The sequence below is a fragment of the Epinephelus fuscoguttatus genome, linkage group LG22 (genome assembly GCF_011397635.1).
Source record: "Epinephelus fuscoguttatus linkage group LG22, E.fuscoguttatus.final_Chr_v1".
Classification (NCBI taxonomy): domain Eukaryota; kingdom Metazoa; phylum Chordata; class Actinopteri; order Perciformes; family Serranidae; genus Epinephelus; species Epinephelus fuscoguttatus.
In genome coordinates this window covers 9,205,601-9,232,527 of record NC_064773.1, presented here as the reverse complement: position 1 = coordinate 9,232,527, position 26,927 = coordinate 9,205,601, and the positions used below count along the sequence as shown (strand labels likewise).

The following is a 26,927-nucleotide window of genomic DNA, read 5'->3' as shown; positions in this document are numbered from 1 at the left end:
CAACCCCTAACAGGATGAGCGGTTACAGAAGATGAATGAAAAATAATTTAGCTAAAAGGACACATTTATGTACCTTTTTTGTGGGTTTTGTGGTGATGGAGGCAGTTGGATGTTTTGGTGATCATGCCACTGATTTTTTAAATTGGTTACTGCGAAATTCACCCCTCATACAGTTGTCATGAATGTTGAAGTTAGCTCAAGAGACCCAAACTGTTTTTGTACCAGGCTGTAAACATGTTTATTTCTGCTGTAAAGTTGGGCATTTTAACATGGAGGTCAATGGGGATTGACTCAGCCGCAAGTGGCCATTTGAGGAACTGCAGTTTTTGGCAATGTGTGTTGGCTTCCAGAGGCTGTCACATTGTTCTAGTATAAATACATTTTCTAAAAGGAAAACTACTTCATTAGAAGCTTTTATACTCTCATAATCCATCTCTGACTGTTAGCATCTAGCAGGAATTTTGCTGTTCCGCACCAGCCTGTCCTTCCTGTCTGTTTCTACCTTAGAAAGCCTTTCCACAGCCTCCAGACAGGAGAAGCTGTTGGATTCAGTGTATGTGCCCGTATAGTTGTAACAGCCATGAGAATTTTTGCCCCAGTCGTTTAAAACATTTAGTAAACCTTCAGTAGAAACCCAGGTTGTTGAGGTCCATTAACACTGACTGTTTTGCTGGCTCACCTGTTTGCACCTAACTCCCATCTGCGTTGTAACACTGCCTCGAAATTGATGTCATGAGGTCATATTTTCGACACGGGAAGTCAAGTACACTATATGTTTTGCATTCAGGTGATGAAAGTGAACAATGTTGCTAGGCAACCAACAACAAAACTGCATGTTGTCTTCACGCTTTTCCTGCAAGTACAGTGAACATAATCCCACTTGAGGACCGCATGAGGTCAATTCAGGACCTTGCAGCCTGAAGCGAAAAAGAGAGAAAACATTTTGGGAAATTTACTCCTATTTTAATCCTGTTTGAACACCTTGAACTGATGGTTTGGGAGTGAAACGGTGGAGTTAAGAGCCAGCAGTGAAAATCTGTCAGGCACATTTATTAATGCTGCTTTTTGGTTCATTACTGAACCTTCATAAATATTGTGATTTTATCGTCAGCACACAATGGAGACTTTATTCAGAGAAACTATTAGTGAAGTCTTGACAGTCTTGTAATTAAAAAACTTGCATTAAACTTAGCTCATTTCATCGTTAAGTATCACTAATGAGAATGCCCTCATCCTAAGTATAGCGGAGGGAAATTAACTGCTGACGGGATCTCTGCCGGTGTCATCGCTCTGCTTAATATGGCAGCGGTGCATTACACTATAACTGTATCTTGATGTAGCGTGTGCACAATTTATTCTGATTGGTGTCACAACTCCTCAAACATGTCAAAAGATACTCTGTAATTACAACTCATGATTTTCCTTTGCACAATGTGATACTTTGGTTTGTTTTTTTTCTGAAGCTCTCTCTTGCAGATAATGAGAGAGAGAAACTTTTTTTCGTGTGTCACCGTTCTTTAAAAAAAGACCTCCTCATTTAGATACAGCAGCATCAGCTCTTTTTTCTCTTCCTTTGGAGAAGAATCTGTCAAACTGCACAGTGAGAATGACCTAATTGCATACAGTCTGTTTGCTTCACAGATATGCTCAATTTGGCAGATATTCAGTTGTCAGCGTGGAGATTGAGCAGATATAGTTCTCACTGAGGTGGATGTATAAAACTTGTGCAGATGTTGCACACATCTGGACCCACTGATTCCCCAAGAGCATGAAACTGCGGGTCTCTGGGTTGAGATTAAAGTCAAAATAGAAAACACTCGAGGGCTGAACTTGATTTCCCTCCACTGTATTTTAAGAATAGATTTGGTCAGGGTTGCTGTGAAGTCCAGTAGTGGAGGAGTATTTCCCTTACATAGCAGTTGAGTATGACAGATTAAAGACTCGGATGCACATTTGAGTTGCAACCTGGCGGAGGACTGAGAGTAAGAGGCACACACATATATATACATATATATATATATATACTGGGGCAGGTTGATGAGACTATTGGGAGCAGCTGTGCAGCTGGGTGTGGCTGTCAGGTGATGATCAGAGGTGAAAAATGCTCACACTAACTGCAGGGTAGGGGTGGAATAGCAGGCTCTGGAATGTCATGATATTAGTAGCTGCCAGATAAATAACAGAGGTTAAAGGTGCATAATCATTTTTATATTAAAGGGGATTTATCATGCTTTTTCTGTCAGAAAATTACAATGGTTGGATGTTCACATTAAACATAGCCAAAGTTTCAAATAACGAGGTAATTGTGTGTACAAGTAATCCCCGTGAGCAAAACCTCAGGCTTCAGACCGCTCTGAATATGTTGTTTTCAACATTCTTTTCTGCATTGGTTTTAAAATGACATCAAAGTGTGACAGATTTCTTTATATGGTTATCTGCTCTGTGCACCTTACTGCAAGCATTTACACCAGCCTACATACACTGCTACATATAGCCACATGCTAACGTCAGGGAAACATGTAAATGTGGTTGCCCATGTATTTTTTTCCCCAGATTTTGAAACATAAATCTGCTGGAACATGTCTGATTGTTAAAAAGCTGTTAATGGGTGAAAGTGCCACTATACGCAGTCATTACCCTATAGCAAGTACACTTCTACATGTAGCTACATGTATGCTAATGCCAGGAAACCATGTAATCTTGGTTGTTGATGTTGTTAATTTGACCCTGGTGCCAGGTCAGATTCCTGCTGGAACATATCTGGTTGTGTTTAGAAACTTTTATCTGTGATTTTTAATGAGCGAAAGTGCCACTCTACACAGTCATTATCCATGTACAAAGACACTGCTACATGTAGCTACATGCTAATGTCAGGGGAAACATGTAATGATGTTGACCCTTGTTTTTGGATCATATTCTTGCTGGAACATGTTTGGCTGTGTTAAGAGGCTTTTATTGGTGATCTTTAACAGGACAAAGTGCTGCCATTCTCCATTGCAGTCATTGCCAGGCTGCAATTACACTGTTGGATGTAGCTACATGCTAACGTCAGAAAAACATGTAATCTTGTTTGAAAATGTTAATAATATTTTGTTGATCTTGGATCAGATTTCTGCTAGAACATGTCTGGTTGTGTTTAGAAGCTTTTATTCGTGATTTTTAATGGGTGAAAATACAGCTACACACAGTCATTACTCAATTGCAAATACATTGCTACATGTAGCTATATGCTAACGTCAGGGAAAAATATAATGGTGTGTTCCAGGCAACCTGTAACTCGTGTTTTCACTACCTGTAACCCATTAAAGTGCACTGGAACGGCAGTCAAACCCGTAACTTCCCACCCGTGAAGTCGTACCAGATCGATGTACTCCCAGTTACGGTTTCTGACGTCACACAGCTCTCTAAACCAATTACCTTACTCCTCTAAACAACAATGGCAGCCCTATGGATGCGGTGTTGATGCAGGTGATATATGGTGAGAAATAGGCATAAAATCACCCTAATGTTAACGCATTATTGGCAGCTGCTCTAACAGCTAGTTTCTAGTGCAAGAATAAATCAATACAAAATACGTTCCCAAACACACAGATAACGTAAAAAATAGCCTATAATAGCATCTGTGACCCTATCCTCCTCCGTTTCACTCAAATAAGCAAGGAGCAGGTACCTTTGGCGATAGCAATAATGGGGAAGCACAAACAAACGGTTCGCCATGTTCAACGTTAAACAGGAAGTTTGCCGTAACTTTCCTGGAACGCTACAAAGTCGTAACTCGTGACTTGAAGTCGTGACTTACAAGTTCAAAAGCCTGCCTGGAATGCACCATAATATCTTGGTAGCTGACGTTGTTAATTTGACCCTGGTTTCGGATCATATTCCTACTGGAACATGTTTGGTTGTGTTAATAGGCTTTTACTAGTGGTTTTTAATGGGAGAAGTTCAACCATCCATAGTTATTCCCTGGCTGCATATGCATTGCTGCTACATGCTAACATCAGGGATACACAATCTTGGCTGCCAATATTGTAAATTTCTCCCCAGTGTCATGTCATATTCCTCCTTGAACATGTCTGGTAGTGTTTAGGAGCTTTTACTGGGGGATTTCTCACGGCAGGAAGTGCTACTGTTCTCCGTTACAATCATTCCCCCAGCTGCAATGATTGGTCAGCCTTTCCTGGAAAAATGCATGGCTTGAAATACAGTTTATTATTTAATTATGACATATTGTAAAGGTGTTAAATTTAGCTGTGTTCATGTGTGTTGTTGTTGTGTAGCAGAGTTGGTTGGATCATATTTCCTATATTACCCTGCAGCTAAAGTTATTCATGGACTGCATGTAACAGGCACACCATGTGGGTGTTGAACACATACTTAGTGTTATCTTCAACTGTGCTTAATTTGCTCAGTCAGCCTCTTTTCTCAGTCCAAGGTATAATATGAAATAAGTGTGGTCTTTCACCGTGATTATGTCATCACACAAAGGGTCATCCAGGAGCTTCCCCCCCCCATCCCTCTCACTGCCAGACTATTAGATAATGTAACATGCCATTTCGCTGCACATCTGATTCGGAAAATCTTTTCCTGTAAATGTGACGTAACTGTGATCCCCCTGCAGTCATCTCAGCATGCTCTGTCATGGAACACAATCACCCTTCAATGCCTCTTCCCCTGGGTTTTTTTTACACCCCTCTGATCAGTCACACAGCTCATCTGATGTCCCACTTTCACATCAAGCATGCAGAGCCGTGGGTATTGGAGTAGACTCATGGGACTTTTTTGCTTAAATCTGTGCGGCTCAGAACTTAAGACACAAACAAAAGGGAGTTGTTGGGTTTTTTTGCACCATATTATGTGCTAGAAATAATCCAGCAGGCATGTGCCGGTTTTCATGCAACACTACTTTGATTTGTTTACACATTTTCTCACAACGCTATCTCCCGTGTGTGACAAACAGTGTGACAGCGAAGCAGAAAATCTTCACAGACAGAGATTAGATATCACTGGAAGCAGTAAATGTGCCAATATAGTGCCAGCAGACATTTCATTACCCCTGAGCAGCTCCGTGTGAACCAAGGAGCTATATGATTACACTTACTACCACTCATTTTGAGTTGACACCTGTAATCACCATTTCTGTGTCCCTGTACTTTTTCACTGGGATAAAACTGCAAAGGGCCATGACGTACATTGAGTGGAGCAGGCTTATAGTGTTCATCCCCTGAAAAAAATGTTGGCCCTGTACATTTCTGCAAACCATGAATATGTTACACTTGCATGTTACTATGCAGCAGAAACTGTAAAATTTTATGTTTAAAAAAATGTCACTGATTTGGGTAGGTTCAGACACAAAAACCACTTGGTTATGGTTAGGAAAAGATCATATTTGGCTTAAAATACTCGTTTTGGGGGGCATAATCCCTGCAGAAAAAGCAGCAATGTCTCTGTAAAAAATAACTGCTTTTCATAGCAACAAACCACCACAGTTTGGAGCCTAAAAATCTGCTGGAAAAACAACAGCGGGTCATGACAGTGCACCACTGTTTGGAACCTAAAAAGCCAATGGAAACATGCAGATGGGTTGCTACAAAACTGCCATGTTTATAGCCTAAAAAGCAGATGGAAACACACCAAGGGGTTGCTACACAATACCAAGTTTGGAGCCTAAAATAGCTGCTGGAAAAACATCTACTGGTTGCTACAAAACACCCATGTTTGGAGCCTAAAAAGCCAGTGGAAACATACAGATGGTTTGCTACAAAACTGCCATGTTTATAGCCTAAAGAACAGATGGAAACACACCAAGGGGTTGCTACAAAATACCAAGTTTGGAGCCCAAAATAGCTGCTGGAAAAAACACCAACTAGCTGCTACAAAACACCCATGTGTGGAGCCTAAAAAGCCAGTGGAAACATACAGATGGTTTGCTACAAAACTGCCATGTTTATAGCCTAAAAAGCAGATGGAAACATACTGACAGGTTGCTACAAAACATCCACATTTGGAGCCTAAAGAGCAGCTGGAAAATTACAGACAGGTTGCTACAAAACACCAATTTGAGCTTAAAAAGCCAATGGAAACACACCGACCGTTTGCTACAAAACACCCATGTTGGAAGCCTAAGAAGCCAGTGAAGGCACACCATTGAGGCACTACAAAACTGCCATGTTTATAGCCTAAAAAGCTGATGGAAACATACAGACAGGTTGCTGCAAAACACCAATTGGAGCTTAAAAAGCCAATGGACACACACCAACCGGTTGCTACAAAACACCCATGTTGGAAGCCTAAGAAGCCAGTGGAAACATATCGACAGGTTGCTACAAAACACCCACCATTGGAGCCTAAAAAGCTGATGGAAACACACCGAGAGGAAACTACAAAACACTCATGCTTGCATGTAAAAAGACAGTGTAAACATACTTGCGGGTGGCCACCCATGTTTGGTGCTTTAAAAGCCACTGGAAACAGCAAAGACTCACCAAAACAAAACCGGTTTACTGTTTGTTGATCTTGGCAGGGGTCTCGCCACGTCTATCCACCATCTTCTACACCTCCCAATGACAGTCAGCGCATACATGACATCACATCACGTTTTAGAAATGTTGATGTGAAATGTATGAAACGGGCAAATGTAATACATATTTATGGTTTGCAAAAACATACAATCCCAACATTTTCTTCTGGTAACTGGGTTACAGTATTACAGTTATTACAATAATTGTAATACTTAATTGAGCAGCTCATCTATTTGATCCAAAGCTTATGAAATTTACCCAAATTCAAATAGAAAGATTATATTAGGAAATGAGCAGGCATCACTTTTGATCAGCGAGATGAAAGCACCAGCAAAAATGTCTGCAATACCAATCTTTGAAGTTAAGTTCCAAACGCCTAGTCAAAGTCCTTGATGTGGATAAGGAAAATGGTGCTAATGAGCATGTGAAAGCAAATAACTGCAGAAAGGGGGGGGAAATCTTTCCTGGATGGCCCTTGACCTCCATTTAATGAGAAAGAAATGCTCATAAACCTCCTAGACAGATGCCCTTGCTGCTTGGAAGTGTACCAGCTCATTACAAGCTATTCAGACTCTGTGTTTTATATATTCAGGCATAGGGGGGAACTGACCCACACACCTTGATAGAAAATATTAATATGGTATACTTAGCAGAAAATCAGCTCTTTAAAACCCCATATGGTGGATTTGTTTTTCAGTTAAAGCAGCTATATTATGGATATAGAGAACTGGATACAGTGAGGTATGGCCCCATTCATTCCTATTAATGTTGCTCAGTGGTGAATGAAACTCAAAAGGTTCAATTTTCAGTTAGGAAAATTTTTCAGATCTTCCACATCCATGAACTTATAGAGCAAACGCACTAGTGTTTCTTTTCACTCCATTCCTTATTCCAATCGCTATAATAAATGACAGTAGGAAAATAACTCTAGAGACAGCTATGTAGTGAATTTTAAAACTTAAAGCTTTTATTGGTGATTTTTCATGTGAGAAAGTGCTGCTATTCACAATCATTCCCTAGCTGCAAGTAGGCTACACTGCTACATGTAGCTACATGCTAAAGTCAGTGGAACATGTCATCATGGTTGCTGATGGTAATTTTTTTTACTAATTTCATATCATATTTCCGCTGGATGATGTCCGGTTGTGTTGGGAAGCTTTTATTGGTGATTTTTAGCTGGAGAAAGAGCCACATTTCCCGGCTGCAAACACACTGCTACATGTAGCTCCATGCTAATGTCAGGGAAACATGTAATCTTGGTTGCAGATGTTGTAAAGTTCTCCCCGATTTCGGATCATATTCCTGCTGGAACATGTCCAGTTGTGTTTAGAGGCTTTTATTGGTGATTCTTGACAAGTTCTGAAAGTGCTGCTATAGTCATTCCCCAACTGCTGCACACACTGCTACATATAGCTACATGCTAACGTAAGAGAACCATGTAATCTTGATTGCTGATGTTGTTAATCTCTCCCCAGTTTTGGATCATATTCCTGCTGGAACATGTCAGGCTGTGTCTGTGTGTTATTGGTGGTTTGTAAAGGGAGAAACAGCCACTTTGCACAGTCATTCACCAGCTGCAAACACACTGCTACGTGTCGCTACCTGCTAATATGTAGGAACATGTAATCTTAGTTGCAGAAGTTGTCAATTTCTCCCTGATTTCGGATCATATTCTTGCTGGAACATGTCCCTATTCTCAGTCACATTTATACACAATGCAGAGATGCAGAGATATAGATGACCTTGAAGCACTGACCAATGAGAGAAAAACTGGCTTTTTCAGGAGGGGTGCTTATGGAGACAGGTGCTAACATGGAGTCTTTCTGACAGAGGGGGAATATAGACCTGTGTTTTAGCACAGACAGTATGAGGAAAATAGTGTTTTTTGACCATTAAAGCATGTTAACATGTTTTAGTAGGAGCACAAAATGCAAGTATGAACCTGAAAATGAGCACAATGGTTCTCCTTTAACATTGTGTCGAATTTACAGGTATCTGCGACCATCTTCACAGGCAATTCTGAGTCTAATCGTTTGATTAATGGCTGATTAGCATCATCATGATGACTTGCCTCATTGCCAGCTCTCATTTGCCAATACAACTCCCGCCGGACCAGTTCTCGCGAGCTGTAACCCGCCTCGATGGGAACTGAACTTGCAATTTCAAGCAGATCAATATAATCCGCGGTGCTTTATTACAGAGCGCCTAAAATAGAAACAGGCATTGGATTTCTGCACTCACTGTCGACCATATGCAGTATAAAAAGGAAAATGCAATAAAGGGTACAATCTCAGTGTGTTCCATATTTCCTTTTTATGGCCTTAAACAGTATTCACACAGTCGGAGCAGGAGTCTCCTTCTTTTCTTGTCTCCCACAGGTCTGCAAACAGTAAAAGCTCCTCTGTCTGCCATCTGCTTTATTGAGTTACTCCCATATTCCCAGAATTCAATATCAGTGTGTGTGTGCGTGTGTGTGTGTGAGTGTAATGCCGGTGCGCACAATTCATCACTGTGTACTGTGAAAAGAAACACTGATACAACCTTGTAGAGATGACAGTACAGAGAAACTGATTAGTCAGTTTGTATTCACTTGCTGCTTGTTTAAGATCAGATAGCTTATTTTCTAAAGGTATATACTCTCGTCAGCTGTGCTCATCATTAGGGCTGCAACCAACAGCTATTTCCATGGAAGCTGAACCATATTTTAGGCATTTTGATGTTGTAAAGTATTGATTTATCGACTGGCATAAGCACTATTTGTAATACTTAAACAACAGAGGAAAACAAGTTGTGCGTGGTTGTTGATCTCATTTTTCCTACATAAATATTGATGCATGTGTGTGTGTGTGTGTGTGTGTGCATCTGATGCAGAACACATGTACAGTAATCTGGAGAATGTGTACGTGGCTGTTCAGCATTGATCGATTCCTGCTGGGCAACCAAGCGAGCTGTGGAAGGTCTTTTTAAAAAATGATGCCGTTGATGCTCGGTGGAGTGACATGAATCTAAACCAGCAGCCTAGCTGTCAGTCATGTAAAGTGTGGGTGTTGTGTTTGCTGGTGGAAAATAATGTTAAATAAAATAACTAAATAAGCTGTGGAATACGGCTAAATGAAATTGATTTAAAAGCGTTACAAAAACTAACTTTGCAAGTCTTTTTAAATCACCTTTTATCATGTGCCATCAAGGAACAAACACAACAAACAACAAATTACAACCCATATTTACAATTTTGTTGGGCGGCAAACTATAGTCGCCATAGTGAACATTATGGGAGCAAAGGAGAAGGTCAGGCGACGTAGTATTGAGCGCAATAAGTGGGAGTGAGAGGAGGTAGATGGGTCAAACAAACACTGGACTTTCATCCAGGAGACTGGTATTCATGTCCTGTGTGAAACCAAAAGTCAATTCAGACTTATTTTGACAAAAAAACTTAGTTTGTCCACTTATGAGTGATGTCAATGTGAGTGATTACATGTGACGTATGTCGTGTAAAATATTGCAATACGTACTTTTATTAAGCTATGCCATGATCTTTTTCTAAACCTAACCATGTAATTTTGATGCAATTGCCACCGTTTCATAACGTTACCCACGAGTTTGAAACTGCAACCATTAATGGTTATATTAGCTATTCTGTCATTCACCAGTAGGTTAGCTAGTCAAGGAAACACTCCTGTGGGTCGTATTCAGAGGTATGAACATATGACATATGTCTACATATGAGTCTGAGGACTTGTTGGACCATTTAGCAGCTTAACAGACAGATGTTTCCCTCGAGAGATGATGGTGACCAAAACAGAGCTAAAAGGAGAGCAAATATTCACAACACCTCTCCAGATGAATTCAGACATTACTTGTTCAGAGCTCGCTCAACAGATCAGCTTTACATGGTTTTCAATATTGTGTTTGCAGCTTGCATTGCTGCCCCAAAGTGGCCAAAAAATCTATTTGTGTATGTTGAAAGAGCTAACACGTGTAGCGCTAAAACGATCTGTGTTTTTTATTTTCATTTGAAATGATTGGAAATGCAAAAAAAGTTTGGGATTTGGACTGTTCCTCTGGAAAACAAGTAATAACGGGCAGTCTGATTCTTTTCACAGTACCAGTTTCTTTGAGTTTAAATATGTAAATGTTTTGGACCTTTAAAGTTTGGATACTTTTTGCAAAATATGGTGTCAGTTTCTCCATAACACTAGGTTATAGAACATGGACGTTTGACAGCTAGTCCTGCCCGCCCCACAAAACTTCTCTTGGGTCATCATGTATATGTTTACATTTATAAAGTTAAAGTATTTATTTTTAAGCATTGTTTCAGCATCCCACTTGTATGTAGGTAGGTAAGCTCAATACGATGTTACAGAAATGTCACTGACTGGGACACAGCCTTGTGCTGCATTCATGTGGTGTGGGAATAATCTGAAGAATGAGTTTACCATAGTATTTCATGGCTCACCTGATAAGTTTCCTTTGCTCTTTGTCATCAATGTATTGTTTAATCGCTCTGAGTGATAGAGTACAACATATCTTCTTTGTAGCGCCCATGTTTTTGACAACCTAAAGCCCATGTACACAAGTCGACCCATCTGAGAAGCACTCGAATGCACCAATGGCCTTGGCTGGCAAAGGTCTCAACTTAAGTCTGATTTAATTGCTTCTTGTTTACTCACTGTAGCAGGGAGCATGAGCTGCGATAACAGCGAGTGGGAGAGTCAGATTCATGAGCACTCGGACATACCATTGGCTGACCTGGTACATACCGGACACTAAAAGGAGTTGCTTAAAAAGATTTGTTTACTTTTTTTAAAAAACAAGCAATTTGAAGAACTCCTAATCTGTTTGGGAACTTGTGATTGGCGTAATTACCATTTTAATGAAATAATCATGAGATTAATTGATAATGAAAATAATCATCAGTTGCAGCTGTTAAAATGGGGGTAATGCAACACCACTATATTTTGGCGTGTAACTAGAACACAGAAAAACTCCCCCGCTCTACTGTAAAACTGTACCAATCGTGTGTCTCTGTGTTGTCGCAGGTCTCTGGACACACAAGCTGAATAAAACATATTATTGACCCAACAGTCCAAGTCCAGTGATTGAGTACCAAATCACTCCCCCCCTCCCTCCATTATGTATCTCTATTTGGCCTGCCAGTTTCAGAGGGCGAGAAATTAATCAGCCAAGCTGGCGGACTCATTCAGCTCAAGCTAATTAGGGGAGGAGAGCTCAGTAGACCCTGGAGTCACAGCCTCTAACTTAAGGCTTACGGTTTAGTGTAAATGCTTTGTAATGCCTGCCGGTGCCTACTCTTACCAGGAAGTGTTACCTTTGAACAAATGAGTGCCTGACTTATTCCCCCTCTGCCTTATTCTCATGCATATAGCTAAGCCAATGCAAACGATCCATGGATGGGATTGCTATTCTATCTTTCTTGCCCCAGCTGGCCTTGACTGAGTCTATTTCCATTATCCCACCCATTGATTCGCTCCAGCGCCTGTGCTGTTAATGTAATTGAATGGGGCATTTTTTCCCCCCTTTGTCCCCTTGGCATGACTACCCACACACATACACTCACACCCGCTCTCCATCCCTCTCTCTGCCAGATGTTGCCAGGGCTATCGAGCTGCTGGAGAAGCTGCAGGAGTCGGGTGACGTGCCCGGTCACAAGCTCCAGTCTCTGAAGAAGGTCCTTCAGAGCGAGTTCTGCACAGCCATCAGAGAGGTGAGTCACAACCAAGGAGGGAGCCGCTGGTCCGTGAACACCGACATGACTCATGTCTTTTCGTACTTTTTCTTCTGTGAGACTTTTTATTTATTTTTATTTTCTACTTTTTTATGATGACCTTTCTGGTGCTAGAACTCGGTTGTTGCAGAGCTCCTCCAATCAATCATTGTGCTTGGCGCTGGGATGTTTTTCCCCTCGAAGTTGCTGCTGATGAAGCTGTTGTTTTTTCACCTGTTTGGTTGTGGTTGCTGTGTTGTCAGGACCTTAAAGGAATACTTCACCCACAGAATGTCTATTTGTCTATCAATTAATCACCGGGCGTTACTTTGAATTTGTAAAGAAGGCTTTGTTTTTCTTTCATGCCTCCACACTGAACAAAGAATCTAAAACCTAAGAAAATTCTTGATGAATTGAAGTCATTGGGGTCCATGTTCAACAACTGTATCAAAGCATCTGTTTGTAAACTCTCACACAACTCATGCAGTATAATCCAAGTCCCATTTATCCAGTTGTATGCTCAGTGCTCCTCAAACACAAGCATTTTTACTAAAACCTTACTATTACAACACTTTTGCCTATGTGTAATGAACATGGGTAACTGTATGCATTTGCGTGCCTGCACCTGGTGGACTGCTATTTACATGGCGGATTTGTAAATTGGATTAGGGGAGTAAGACATCAACTCTGCTCTGCTCTGATCTCTGCTATGTTCACATTTTGCAAAATGTAATTCATATTTTCCTCAGTAATGATGTGTTATTTCACCTACATGTTGTAAGCCCAGCTATGTAGGAGTGTATTATTATTTGAATAACGCACCCTTTAAATAGCAGGAAAATACTGTACCATTGAATTTATATCAGGTTTTTGTTGGTCAGTGTCGTGTTTCACTGCCTCAAAATAGCCATGCGCCAACAATGCACTTGAACACACCTCATTTGAAGACCTGTATGCCCATAGACGCACACATGGGTGCAAGTATATTTACAACTAATGCAAGATTTGTACTTCTGTGTTGAATCAACACTGTACCTACCGCATTGGCTCTGTGTCGACGTAGAGCCATCACAGTACCCTACCCTGTACCCTGACATGCACCTCCCCAGAAATGTAACATCCTGTCTGTTTTTGTAAGCTGAAACCATTTCCCTCAGTGGAAACTAAGCTTTTATTTACTTTAAATTCACAGATAAGAAACAATAAACTGTGAAGACAATAAAGCCTCCACAAAAGTAGCAGTTTAAGTCTAGTGTGTGATTCATCCTGGCTTCATATGAGTAGAGGAAATCTCCACTAGTCGCTAGGCTAAATATTACAATGACATGTAAAATGCCATAGGCTTGTGCTAATAATGTTAGCATGTTGTATTTGTTTGGAAAACATGTTTAGTATAAGACAGTTGTTTTGTCAGTGAACCTTGTGAGTTGTAATGGAGCCAAATTTTGTAACGTAACCTTTGATAAATGTTGTTGTTGTCCTTGGCTTCATATGAGTAGAGGAAAAGTCCGCTAGCCACAATATGTTTGTTTGTGTTACAATGTAAAATGCCATAGGCTTGTGCTAGTAACATTAGCATGTAATATTTGTGGGGAAAATGTGTCCAGATGAAGACAAGTGTTTGTCTGTGAACAGTGTTGTGCTAGTTACTGAAAAAAAACAAAAAAACTTGACTTTGGACTCTCGTCTTGGCTTGCCATCACGCCGTGACTGTGACGCACGCGCATTAGTGTCATCTATACTCTGAGTACATCCTGGCTCTAGATGACTGAGTGGGGATGCTAGAGGGCGCTATGTGCTTTTCTTTTTTGCAGTGTAGTTTTTCTTAGCCACAAAGAAGACAAAGTTTATTGATGTTTTGGGAAACTCAGTCCTGCAGCCCAAAACATTTCCTAACTGTACTGGCTCAATGAAAATGAGCTAAAGAGAACATTTGAAGAGCTACATGATGATGTCAAGTCTGTCGCCCACTGCAGACATTGTCTGTCCACAACAAAAGCTTCCTCGGGATAACAATGGATATCACATTACTGGATATAACGTTACTGGGACTAAAAATCTACAGAAACGCTAACATTACCGCTGAATGTACAGCACTGTGGTGAGGCCAGCAGGTCGACAGTGACTTCAGAGATGGTGAGAGACGTGTTTCATTAAGATGCTCTGGTAAGAATTGTTCATATACCTCTATCTGACTTGACTATCTTTTATTGTTTAGGCCTAAAATGTTTTAGTGAAAGTGAACTTCAGTTTGTGAAGGAATACTGCATGCTGCGCGCCGTTGTAAAACCTGGCCAAAAATAACGGAGTAATGCACCGTTTGGTAACGGTAACTGAGTTACTGAATTTAAAAACTAACATGTTAGAGTATTAGTTACTGCCACAACTAACGGCGTTACTGTAACGCGTTACTAATAATGCGATACTGCCCAACACTGCCTGTGAATGCTGCGAGTTATTGTGAAGCTGATTTGTGTACTTGTGTTTGAAATTGTCTCTATTAAGCCATGTTTAATGTGTGTTTAATGTGTGTTTTGAATCAACTAAACACTTCATAGAAACCCCGCTGACTGACTAGGGTTTTGAAGGTGTAACTGCAGAGTGACACAGACACACCACCACACAAGTATAAATGCTCATGATGGTGTAGGCCACATGCGTAGGCTACAGCGTAGGCTCTGCATAGAGCTGACACACAATTATAAATCCTGCTTTACACGACAACTGCATCAGCCTGAAACTAGCAATGCATCCTTTTATCTTTCTGTTAGATGTATTAAGTGCCTCCCTTATTACCAGAATAGCACCCAGGATGAAAACATCTCTCTCTGTAACACTTTTGGTTGCGGCCAGTACAAGTTATATAATAAAGTGGCAAATATAGTGTTGCATTTAACATTAAATTTACACCTAAATTTGTGATCAGCTGGTGCACCTGCCCGCTATAGCCATGCTTAAAGCTGTCAACAGAGCAGTTCCATGATTTGGCTCCACTGTAGGTAAAACATAGCACCTGATTATGTTGCAGTGTGGGCTCCCAGGCAAACACTGGTGCTTTGAAACTGAGCAGAACAATAAATTTAAAAGAATTATGACTCTACAACAAAAGAAGCTGAGAGTGTACCTTTAAATTAGCGTTGTGTTACATCAATCAAAAGTGACTGCAGCGTAATGAAAATGTCAGAGATTATTGCTCTGCTTTATTACTGCCGGAGCCGAGCAGCAACAGTGAATTTTTGACTGCATGAAAAATTCACACACATTTCAATAATCACAAGGCCAGAAAACATTATGAGCATTTCATTAACTTGAAGGGTTGATAAGCTCGTTACACTGTATTTTAATTAAGCAAATCCCTGTTAGAGATTGCTTTTAATCACATTTTACAGGGACGGAAGAAAGTGTGAATCATAAACAGAGAGTTTTTCTTCTCTCGCTTTGAATGCTTTGATTCACACGCACGCTAACAGCCACCCACTGATCCATCATCTTAACACCATTCATCAGGAGGACGGGGTACAAAACAAACAAGAGCTTTCACTCTTACATGACACCACTACACAGGCTGATAACAGCAGATCTTGTATATTTAGTGTCCTGTCTGTTGTGATATACTGCAGCAACACCCAGGACATGTATTTGTTAAGCAAACAGGGCTTTGAAGAGCGGAGAGACAGATGACAGATGCAGCGATGGCATCCGTGTTGCAAGTTAATTGTAAACAAAGTCAACATGTAATTTGTCCTCGGATAACAGCAGACGTGATCAGACTGTTGTTATGTTGTGAATTAAGGGGACATTATTACGGTTTTACTGCTTCAGAGCACAAAATAACTATAATATATTTTGGAGTATTGATCTGTATCAATGACTCAGGGTTTTGTAGGCCAGCTGCTGAGATCTCTGGTTTATTCAGCTCTTTACTTTCTGTTTGTCAGTTAGATATTTATAAGATGATAAACCAAACTAACCCTTTTTATGTACTTCATCCCAATTTCTAATGGCGCTGCAAAGTAATGCACATATATTTCAATTATATTAGAAAGCTTTATCAATTTCCACCTCGTATTTTCATGACTTTCGGTGATCCGAACACGTGTGTACATCGTGCATCTCCAGCAGACCACTTCTGTTCAGATTTCATTACTGCCCACTTATCTTACGCAAGAAGGTCAAAGGGCACGGCACACAGTTATTATGTTCACACTGGGGACTGCCCATTGTTCTGATGGCTCAAAATTTTGAAGCCCCACTAGTCCGAAAAATGTCCCACAGAACTGAAAGTATTAAATATAAAGAAAGGTCAGCACACTGTAGCTCCCTTAAGTCCAATTTATTAGCACATCCACAAGTGACATTTCGAGCTAATGCTGTTCTTCAGACTCAGCTGTACAGTATGTCCTCCTGAGACCCTGTGTCCTAATATGAGGACATCACATTTTGGGTTTAATGGACCTTATGTTTCATTCTGATTAACCTAGATGTATTGTCCTCATTTGTGGACACTTTTTGTGCCATCTAGTGGTAGTGGGAGCACAGTACTGGGATCTATACTTGTGCTTTAGCTCTATAGAGCCTATGCTGTAGCTTACGCTGTTGTGAGCATTCATACTTGTGCGGTGGTGTGTCTGTGTCACTCTGCAGCTACACCTTCAAAACAGTAGTCAGTCAGCATGGTTTCTGTGAGGTGCTGTAAAGTTTAGTTGATTCAAAACACCCAAAACACACATTAAACACACATTAAACACGGCTTATCAGCGACAATTTCAAACACAAGTACACAAATCAGCTTGACTATAACTCACACCATTCACAGACAAACAAATCCGGACACATTTTCCCCACAAATACAACATGCTAATGTTTTTAGCACAAGCCTATGGCATTTTACACTGTATAAATTAGCCTAGCAGCTAGTGGAATTTTCCTCTACTCATATGAAGCCAGGGACAACAGCAACATTTAACAAAGGTAACGTTACAAAATTCAGCTCCATTACAACTCACACGGTTCACTGAAAAAACAACTGTCTTATACTGAACACGTTTTCCAAACAAATACAACATGCTAACATTATTAGCACAAGCCTATGGCATTTTACATTGTATAAATTAGCCTAGCTTACAGAGGAGACTTCCTCTGCTCATGAAGTCAGGATAAATCACACACAAGACTTAAAATACTATTTTTGTGGAGGCTTTATTGTCTTCATAATTTATCGTTTCTTATCTGTGAAATCGAAATAAATAAAAGCTTTGTTTCCACTGAGGGAAATGGTTTCAGCTTACGGAAACAGACCGGAGGGCTGCGTCGCAGTGATGTGTAGTCACATTTCTGGGGAGTTGCAGAGACATGTCGTCTTGCATAGGGCAAAACAATGGACGGTCATTCAACTCATCATAACATGGCCAAGTTGTAGAGCATTAGCATGCCAACAACAACCACATCCTACATAGATGACATAGTCCGTGGACGCATCGGGCTGTATTAGCATTTACACCACAAAACATATGTTATCAAATGTGTCCCAGACCACGTCAGCAAGTAGTTAGAGAGATTGGATGACAATACGTCTTGTTGGTCAATTACACTTGTGTTTAGAGCTGTCTACTTGTGATGGGAGCACCCAAGATGCATGTTAATCACACAGACAACAAACAATATGTTGACATTACATTGACTGTACACAACAAAAACACAATACAACAAATAAATAACACCATAAAAAGTCATTTGAGACATAATAACAGCAGAGAGGTTCCGTAAAGACCACATCTAAAAGTATTTTTAGCATTTTTCTTATAGAAACTCATTAGAAGCTTTTGTTTACAGCCTCATTATGATAACGAAAAGGTCGGCAGCACTGTCAGTGACACCAATTAGGGTAAATGGCTTCTGACAGAGCGTTACGTAAAAAAACTCTGACATCATTCAAAGTGACAGAGAGGAAGAAAGCTCTAGTCTTCTCCTCTCACAGGGTCCAGCTCTGCTCTGGCCCTCTCGGGGAAGCCTGGCACATCCTCACACCGACTCCACGTCTGGCAAGCGGCTGACTGATCTCAGCGCCAGTTACTGGAGTGCAATGACAATGATTCTGAAAAACCTCTGAAAAGGGCCTCAGCAGCAGCAGCGGCAGTGGCAGATGCCCTTTTCCAAGAGGTGAAGATGCAGACTACTTCAGCCACAGAAAGCTTGCTAAAGACGGTCACCAGGGAAACCGGCAGAGACGCTCTGGGATTAGCGGGCTGCAGAGAGGCTGACTGTGGTTTATGGTCGATTACAGGTTTGTGAGAGCTGATGATACGACAGCTTCTCTCTGTGGTGCTGAGCCAGCTGGAGGACAGGTTGTAAGTGCTGGCCATCGCATACTGTAGGTTATTATTGTTATTACCGGAGCATTAAAGGAGCCGTGGTGGAATATCACCGTTCTCGACAGCTGGGTCCTCCGACAAGCTGGCTGCAAGACAGACTGATAGTGGAAAGTGGAGAAGAAAGGAATCTCAGTGGGAAAGCAGCAGTTAGGACTGAATGGCCTGATATGCACGAGTCTGTCTGAATGTGTTTGTTTGTGACAGCAGGGAGCGTTCACATCCACAGGGTTCACTTACCAGATAAATCTGTTCTTCTAACACATGGCAGCCCTCTATTTCAGGCACTAAAAATGTTGTCAGCATCACATTGAAGAATCCCACTGGTGTTTTGGTACATTTTAGCTCGTTTACTGCAGTACAGTATTCTTTACATTTCTGCCAACCACATGTTGTCTTTTATATTTTTGAAGGTGTCTGAAAAGAGAGAGCGTTCACATTCACAGGGTTCACTTTCCAGATGATCTGTTCTTCTAATGCAGGATTTATACTTATATACTTAGTTACTAATGTAACTACACATCGCGGTGACGCAAACCTCCTGTCTATGTTTGTAAGCTGAAACCAGTCGAAACAAAGCTTTTATTTACTTTAATTTCACAGATAAGAAACAATAAATTGTGAAGACAATAAAGCCTCCACAAAAATAGCCTTTTAAGTCTTGTGTGATTTATCCTGGCTTCATATGTGCAGAGGAAGTCTCTGCTTGTAGCTAGGCTAATTTATACAATGTAAAATGCCAGAGGCATATGCTAATAATGTTAGCATGTTGTATTTGTTTGGAAAACGTGTTCAGTATAAGACTTTTGTTTTTTCGGTGAACCTTGTGAGTTGTAATGGAGCTGAATTTTGTGACGTTAGCTTTGTTAAATGTTGCTGTTGTCCCTGGCTTCATTAAGTAGAGGAAAAGTCTGCTAGCCGCTTGACTAATTTATACAATGTAAAATGCCATAGGCTTGTGCTAATAACGTTAGCATGTTATATTTGTTTGGAAAACGTGCTTAGTATAAGACAGTTGTTTTGTCAGTGAACCTTGTGAGTTGTAATGGAGCTGAATTTTGTAACATTACCTTTGTTAAATGTTGCTGTTGTCCCTGGCATCATATGAGTAGAGGAAAAGTCCGCTAGCCGTTAGTCTAATTTCTACAATGTAAAGTGCCATAGGCTTGTGCTAATAACTTTAGCATGTTATATTTGTTTGGAAAATGTGTTAAGTATAAGACAGTTGTTTTGTCTGTGAATTTGTGAGTTCAACAAAAAGTCCAAAACATTAAACTTGTGCGGTTGATTTCAGGGAAACCGTATGACAGTGTGCTTGCTTAGCTGAGTAATGTTATTGTGCTAAAATATGGTCATACATTATATACATATACACATATATCAATCAATCAATCAATTTTATTTATAAAGCCCAATATTATAAATCACAATTTGCCTCGCAGGGCTTTAAACCATACGACATCCCTCTGTCCTTAAGACCCTCACAGTGGATAAGGAAATGGAGGGATCCCTCTTCCAGAGTGGACAGACGTGCAATAGATGACAGAACAGATCAACATGATAAATTAACAGTAATCCGTATGACACAATGAGACAGAGTCAGCCTAACTAGGGGCTGGTACAGGGCAAGCCTGAGCCAGCCCTAACTATAAGCTTTATCAAAAAGGAAAGTCTTAAGTCTAGTCTTAAATGTGGAGACGGTGTCTGCCTCCCAGACGGCAACAGGAAGATGATTCCACAGGAGAGGAGCCTGATATCTAAAGGCTCTGGCTCCTGATCTACTTTTGGAGACTTTTATACAGTCAGTCTGATATGAAATACAGTCATTATCTTTATCTCTTTTATATAAAAGTGCAGGCATATGACTCGTCCAGCCGTTCATACGTCTCTTTAATGAAATATTTCACAAGACATGCTACGTCCCTGGTAGGCCAACATATCCATTTATTTATTAACAAAAAATATACAAAAGCAGTGACAAAGTTGTAAGTAAAAATATCATAATATGTCCTTTATTTAATCCATAGAGGTTTACGGACAGAAATAGTCCAGGTTCATTATTAATCAGCTCTTGAAGTTTTCCAAGCAAGAAAAGAACGGAAACCAAAGGTTGTAACAAATATAACCATAGTCAGGTTTTTCTGGGGTTAAACTTTGCAGTAGTAAAGACTGTGATAAAGTTGGACATTTGTTTTTAGTAGAAGTACGCACTTCATACTGTGCATTTTTTGAATCAAATTTAAAGTCAGACATATCCTTTAATAAACAAGGATTTAAATCAAATTCTGTTTACAGATTTGAAGTAGTGAAGGAATGGATTGAATTCCAGTAATTTATCAGATTATTGCCAAAACAGATTCATAATATTCTGTCTTTAGTTTTGCATCTAGGACAGTTTGGTGAGTTATATTTTGTAATTTTATGCACATTTATAAGAGCGAGACAGAATTTATGGAGGGACCTAAAATTAACTTCCTTGGTTTTATTACTTGTAATGAGAAATCTATTCTTTAAATGGTAGGCATGAGATGAGCTTCGACTTAATAAACTGTTTCAGACTGAGGTCTGGATTTCAAAACCTCACTCTCACTGGAGTATAATTTGGTATATTACATCCATGTTTGTTGAGACATGATGTAATGTCACTGTAGCTGCCTCAGAAGAACGAGGAAGACAGCAGAGAGACAGAGAGACCACAGGGATAAACAGTGTGCAGATCAGCATATTTTCACATCTCACTCTGTGAGTAAGGGATTTATTTCAACCAAACTAAAGTTGGCGACTGTTGGAACAGGAGAACAATCAGCTAGACAACTAACAAGACTAATTAAGATGGTTTTATTTTGTTTCTGTCGAGTTTGAATGAAGTGTTTTATGTGTTATCTTTAGGTTTAGTTTGGTGAAAGAGAAACTTGGATCGATGTACAGGTGTATTTTAGTGTTTAATAAAGAAAATAGTTGTAAGAATAGGCCGAAATTACGTCCTCAAACTAGTGAGTGTGACACACTTTATGCCCCACTGACATAGGCTGTCACCATGACAGCAACAACAATCGCCATGTCTTTTGTACAAGTCAAATGATCAACCTTCTTTGTCCTTTCTATTAATTTTTTTTCCATGGTGCCACACATACAGCACTTAGCAGATTTATGTGTTCAGGTGTTCTTATGTCGTCACTAGATTCAAGTTGTCAAACATCTACTGTCCGACAACATTTTATTGGTGCTGAGAAAGCTGTCATATCCTCATGATTATTTTCACTACTTCCATTTTTGTTCATCTTTTTGGTTTGATTCTCGACATGTCAGATTCAGATTTCTGTATTGTCATTGTACAAACATACAACGGAATTCAGGTGCACTGAAGTACCGGGCTTGTATATAAAAATAAGTGATAAAAAGTAATAAGATTGTCATAAAATAAATAAATAAATAAACGCCTCTATTCCACTCATATTCTACACAGTCAAAGATAGAGGGTAGAGACTGTTAATTTTTGAATCTTGTGATTTGTGTTTTGATGGACTTGTGGCGTTTTTTGGAGGGTAACAGCTCAAACAGGTAATGAGCAGGTCTTTTAGGATGTTATGTGTTTTCTTCAGGCACTGGGAGGTGAAGATTTTTTCAAGGGCAGGTAGCTGTCTGATGTTCCGCAGTTTTTATGGTTCTCTGTGGAGATTCTATCTGCTGCAGAGCAGCTAACATACCACATAAGGATGCTGTATGTGAGAATACTCTCAATGGAGCAGCGCTAGAACAACACCAGAAGCTGTTGTGACAGGTATAGCTGCTTTTGTGCCTTCGTAACTAGTTGTGGTGTTTGTCGTCCATGAGAGGTCGTCTGAAATGTGCGTGCCAAGGAATTTAAAGCTGGTCATCCTCTCCACCCTTTCTCCATTGATGTGAAGTGGTTAACGGACATCCTGCTTCCTCCCAAAATCAGTCATGAGTTCTTTTGTTTTCTTGATGTTGAGAGTAAGGTAATTTTCTCTGCACCACTCTGTCAGCATCACTACCTCTTCTCTGTAGGCAGCCCCATCGTGGTTGTATCGTCTGCAGATTTAATTATGGTGGTGGTGTTATGGGATGGAACACAGTGATGAGTGTCCAGAGAGAACAGGAACGGGCTCAACACACAGCCTTGTGGGGCTCCTGTGCGTGAGTGTCACAGTGGGGGACCAGTAGCAGCCCATCCCGTCTGACTGTGGCCTGTTTGTCAAGATTTGAAATCTCAGATGTTGGAGCTTCCTGCTAGCACATCAACACACCACTCTGGCAGAAATAAATCAGCACTTTCAACATAACTGTCATAATGACAGTAATATGAATCCAGTAGCCTCCTGGAGGAGCAAAAATGCATCCATCAGTCTAAAAAAAGTACAGTGTGCCTTGTAGTAAATGTATAAAAAACAAAACCCTGGTGTAGTCCCTAAATGGGAGCATTTTTCCTCCACTTCAATGTCTTTGTTTTTTCACTCCTTTCTGTATAATCCTGGTCTAATTCATTCTGACTGCACTCACTTTTCCTTCCTGTATGTCATCCATCAGTGTTAACTACCCGAGTTAAAAGAGCCATAAAACGCAGGTTAAACTGTAAGTCCAACCCTCTTGTTGTTAATTTTGATCACACACACCTCTGTGACATTTCATTATAACAGATGACCTTTCTTTCAAGTCCGGGCCTTGTGTAATCTGATTCCTTCCTCCACACACACACACATGTGACGTAGCTCATTTCACAGTCCACTGGGCCGACGCAGAGCCTGACAAGATGGACATACTAATCTGTCTATATCGTAAAAACCCTACTGTAAGTCCACCTCCAGACCTGATCCTGTACTCCATGTCAATAGAACTTACAGAACATGAATCAGCCTTGTTAAGGATGACAGGCCCGGTGTCAATATGAAGAATGGATAGCAGGGGAAACAGTCTGTTCAGCAGTGTTGGGCTAAATGACGAAGAGACAGAGTTTGATGAGCTGGTTGTCTTTCCCCGCCACGTTCATCAATGACGGAGAGGGGGTAGAATCTCTGGGCCTGTGCGTTAGTCTCACTGCATCAGCCTGAATGAGTTGTCAGGGTCAATCAGCCTTGCAAATGGGAAAGGAAGGACACAAGACGAAATGACTGGGAGAGCTAACCAGCTGGAAATGATGGAGAGTGGGAATTCACCGTATATTGGGTTAGAGGGTCCCTCCTGACGAACACAGGAAGTGCAAAAAGCAGGCCGGAGCGATAGCATCTTTCATCAGCTTTCACACTGCAGTTGATTTTCCACTTCAGCAAAGATTTTCAATCAACATAATTGACTGTGGGGTTTTTTTATTTATAAAAGCAAAAGCAAGCGAGGGCGGAGGGTTTGTGTTGATTTGATCCTGATGCCTCTGCCTCCCACGTCACATTAAGTTAAAGGATGAAAGGTACATTAAAGTGGAGAAGTGAAGTTAATGTTGATTGCACAATTCAATGGCTATAGAATAATGACACCATGGGAGTTTGATTGGTTCCCTATAAGCCTCCCTGTCACCATGCAATTCTGAAGGCCTGATTTGAGTTTGCTTGCTAATCTTTTTTAAAGTAATAGTATTACTTTACTTGTTACTCCCTGCTGACAGTAATTTGTTAGACTATTCATTGGTTATTTTAACCTTTTTCGTCAAAATTCAGACTGTGTCTCTGTGTGAATGGCAGGGTCATCACCGGTAAGCACAGCTAAAGTTAGATAACTTGCAAATTACTTTTTTACCTGGGGATTTTCTGTTGCCTGCGACTGGTGTTTTGCCAAAACTCTGTCTAAAGGCCCTGACACACCACGCCAACAGTCAGCCGTCGGTCAATTTTGGGCCATTGTTGGCCCTTGTCGCTGTGGTGTAACCTGCACCATTTGCTCTTGTTAGCGCTAGTTGGCGCTAGTTGGCTTTTTTGCCGCTGATTCAGCATGTTGAATCAGTGTGGGCAACGGCAGAGCCCGTCAGTGAGTGAAATTGCTCTGATTGGCAGTTCAGCTCAGCACATGAGAAGAGATTCCGAAGTGAGGAAAGTAAACAAAGGGCTAAAGTCACGAGGGAATTACACCAAAACAAACTTTTACAGAATATAAGATGTAATATTATCACTGGTTTTTTTTTTTTGGTAATTTGCAAGACTACTTGTTACTGGGAAAAGCTACCATTACTGTAATGCGTTACTAGCAGCAGCAGCAGCAGCAGCAGCAGCATTACCAGTAGCAAATAACTGAGACATGTATAGCTGGAGACACATTCCATTTGTAGAGTACACAACACGCACCTACAAACAGCACTCACCTGCAGTACAAGACAATCCCACCAACATGATGGTTATCTGATTCCTGCTACAATGGACATTATAGTGAACAAATATCAGGCCAAATGTAGGAGTAATCCACTTAATGATTTTTAATACATGAAGATGTGATTCACCTTTTAAGTGACAAGATGTAATCCTTAACATTACCCTTATGGTAACCTTTACAGCCTCTCTTTTAAGCGAATACTTCATAGCTAGCTAAATGCTAATTCAGCATTTTCTTCAGGGCTTCCACTTCCAGACCAAGGATCGCAGGGGGCTCATCATGGACTGATGTATAGGCATGGTTGGTGAGTCATGTGGATGCAATGCTGCTCAATTTAGGGCACAAAGGAAGTGCAGCAAATATTGCACAACAGGTAGAAGATAGTGCTTTTGTTATCCCTGGTAGTTGTTGGTAGCTATCCACAGTTTCCAAAGAGCATCAGTTCCTTGCAGTCCTCAGTGGCAGAAATGACAAACTGTGGAACAACTGAGTAACTGCCACCAGCACTAACCATACCGGTGTTGTTGTCGGCAAAGCCTCGGGCGCCGTAAAATGAGCGTTGTTAATTGAGGCGGGAGTGAACGACGCTCATATTCAAGTTCTTAAGTTTCAAACTGAAGTGTTCAGTTCAACGTTCACTAAAAACATGAGCATGTTCAAAGAAAGCGCTCTTTTAGTGTGTTCATACACAACACTGTTTGTAGTAGTCAGGCTCTAAGGAAGACGGATCTGGTAGTCTTTGCGACAGCAGTGCAGACAATGATGCCACCTGGAAATGCTAGTTGGGTAAAGGTGAAAAGTTGTCTGTTTCCACTTTAGGTCAGTCCGTGCAAGTCTGAGGTTTTTCCCTCTGTGTCATGGTTAGCATCGCCAAGAGGGAGGCTGTATTGTTCTGTGCTGACTTTTTTTTTTTTAATCCTATTCCAACCACATCAACCAGGCTAATGCATCTTCTGCCCATCCCCCTCCCTGTCTCTCTGACTCAGAGGAAGCAGGAAGCCATGGTTACAAGCAGGGTGGTCACGTTAGTTTGCCCCGCAGGCATCTCTCTCTATTCTCTGGCTTTGTGGCGTCCTCCTTGTAGGTGCCCGTGCCCGTATCCCATCAGTAATCATGTGTTTGTGTGTTTTACTATAATCCACTGAGGTGAACCAGGCAAAAGGAAACATGTCGGAGAGGGTGGGCCGATGGTGACAGTGTTTTAGAGATGGGCAGTGAAGATGTCTGGCGAAAGGAAAGGCAGAGGGGGAATTGAAAAGATGCCCGCAGGACAAACTGGCCTCTTTAGAGCAAAGTGCAGTCACTACAAGAGCAGGCCGACATTCAAAAGCACACAGCTATTTGTTCCCTGTTATGGCTCTGTTATTCAGGACACTGCATTCAGGTGAAATACGTAGAGACATATTAAACGTGTATCTCAGTTATTCATCAGTTCTTATGCACAAAGAAATTGTCTTGTTTGATCTCCACACAGCCTTTTAGGAAGAGGTCGTGTTTACAGAATAATTTCTGTCATTGACATTTAATTGTGATGGAAATATCTGGAGTCCGTCTGACATTTAAACAGATTAGAACACTGAGGACGATCAACCATGACTTCGAGTAATTCACACCCAGTCCGGTTAGTGGCTAGCATATGTCAGTTAGCTACACAAACGTATTAAGAGACCTGGGTACAGCATCGGTGGTGGGGCCCCATTCATTCCTATGAAAGTTACTTGGTAGTGCGTGAAGCCAAAAAAGCTCTACATCTGCGGTATGAAATTCCCTTGATGATCGGTGCAGGCACATAAGAGAGTTAAGGTCGTCAAGATTGGCTGAGTGCTGCCGAGATGCCAACTTCTGCCAGCAAAGTGGCTGACTTCCAGTTAAGCGCTCTGCTAACTTGAATGGGGATGAAATAATTTAATCTTGGGGTTCTTTTAAGCCCCATTTCTACCAAACGCTTTCAGTATGGTACCTTTGGAACCAACAGTAACCCTTCAGACATGGTACCTAGAC

General features: G+C 40.8%; 1 protein-coding gene across 2 annotated transcripts in view; it reads left to right on the top strand.

Annotated features, from left to right (window-relative positions):
* The window catches only part of lin7a (lin-7 homolog A (C. elegans)), a 68,231-nt gene that overhangs the window by 10,537 nt on the left and 30,767 nt on the right, over window positions 1-26,927 (top strand). For both annotated transcript variants that reach the window (XM_049566915.1, XM_049566917.1), the window contains exon 2: window positions 12,125-12,243. In XM_049566915.1, coding sequence (XP_049422872.1) covers window positions 12,125-12,243 — 119 coding nt within the window. The remainder of the gene's footprint in view (window positions 1-12,124; window positions 12,244-26,927) is intronic.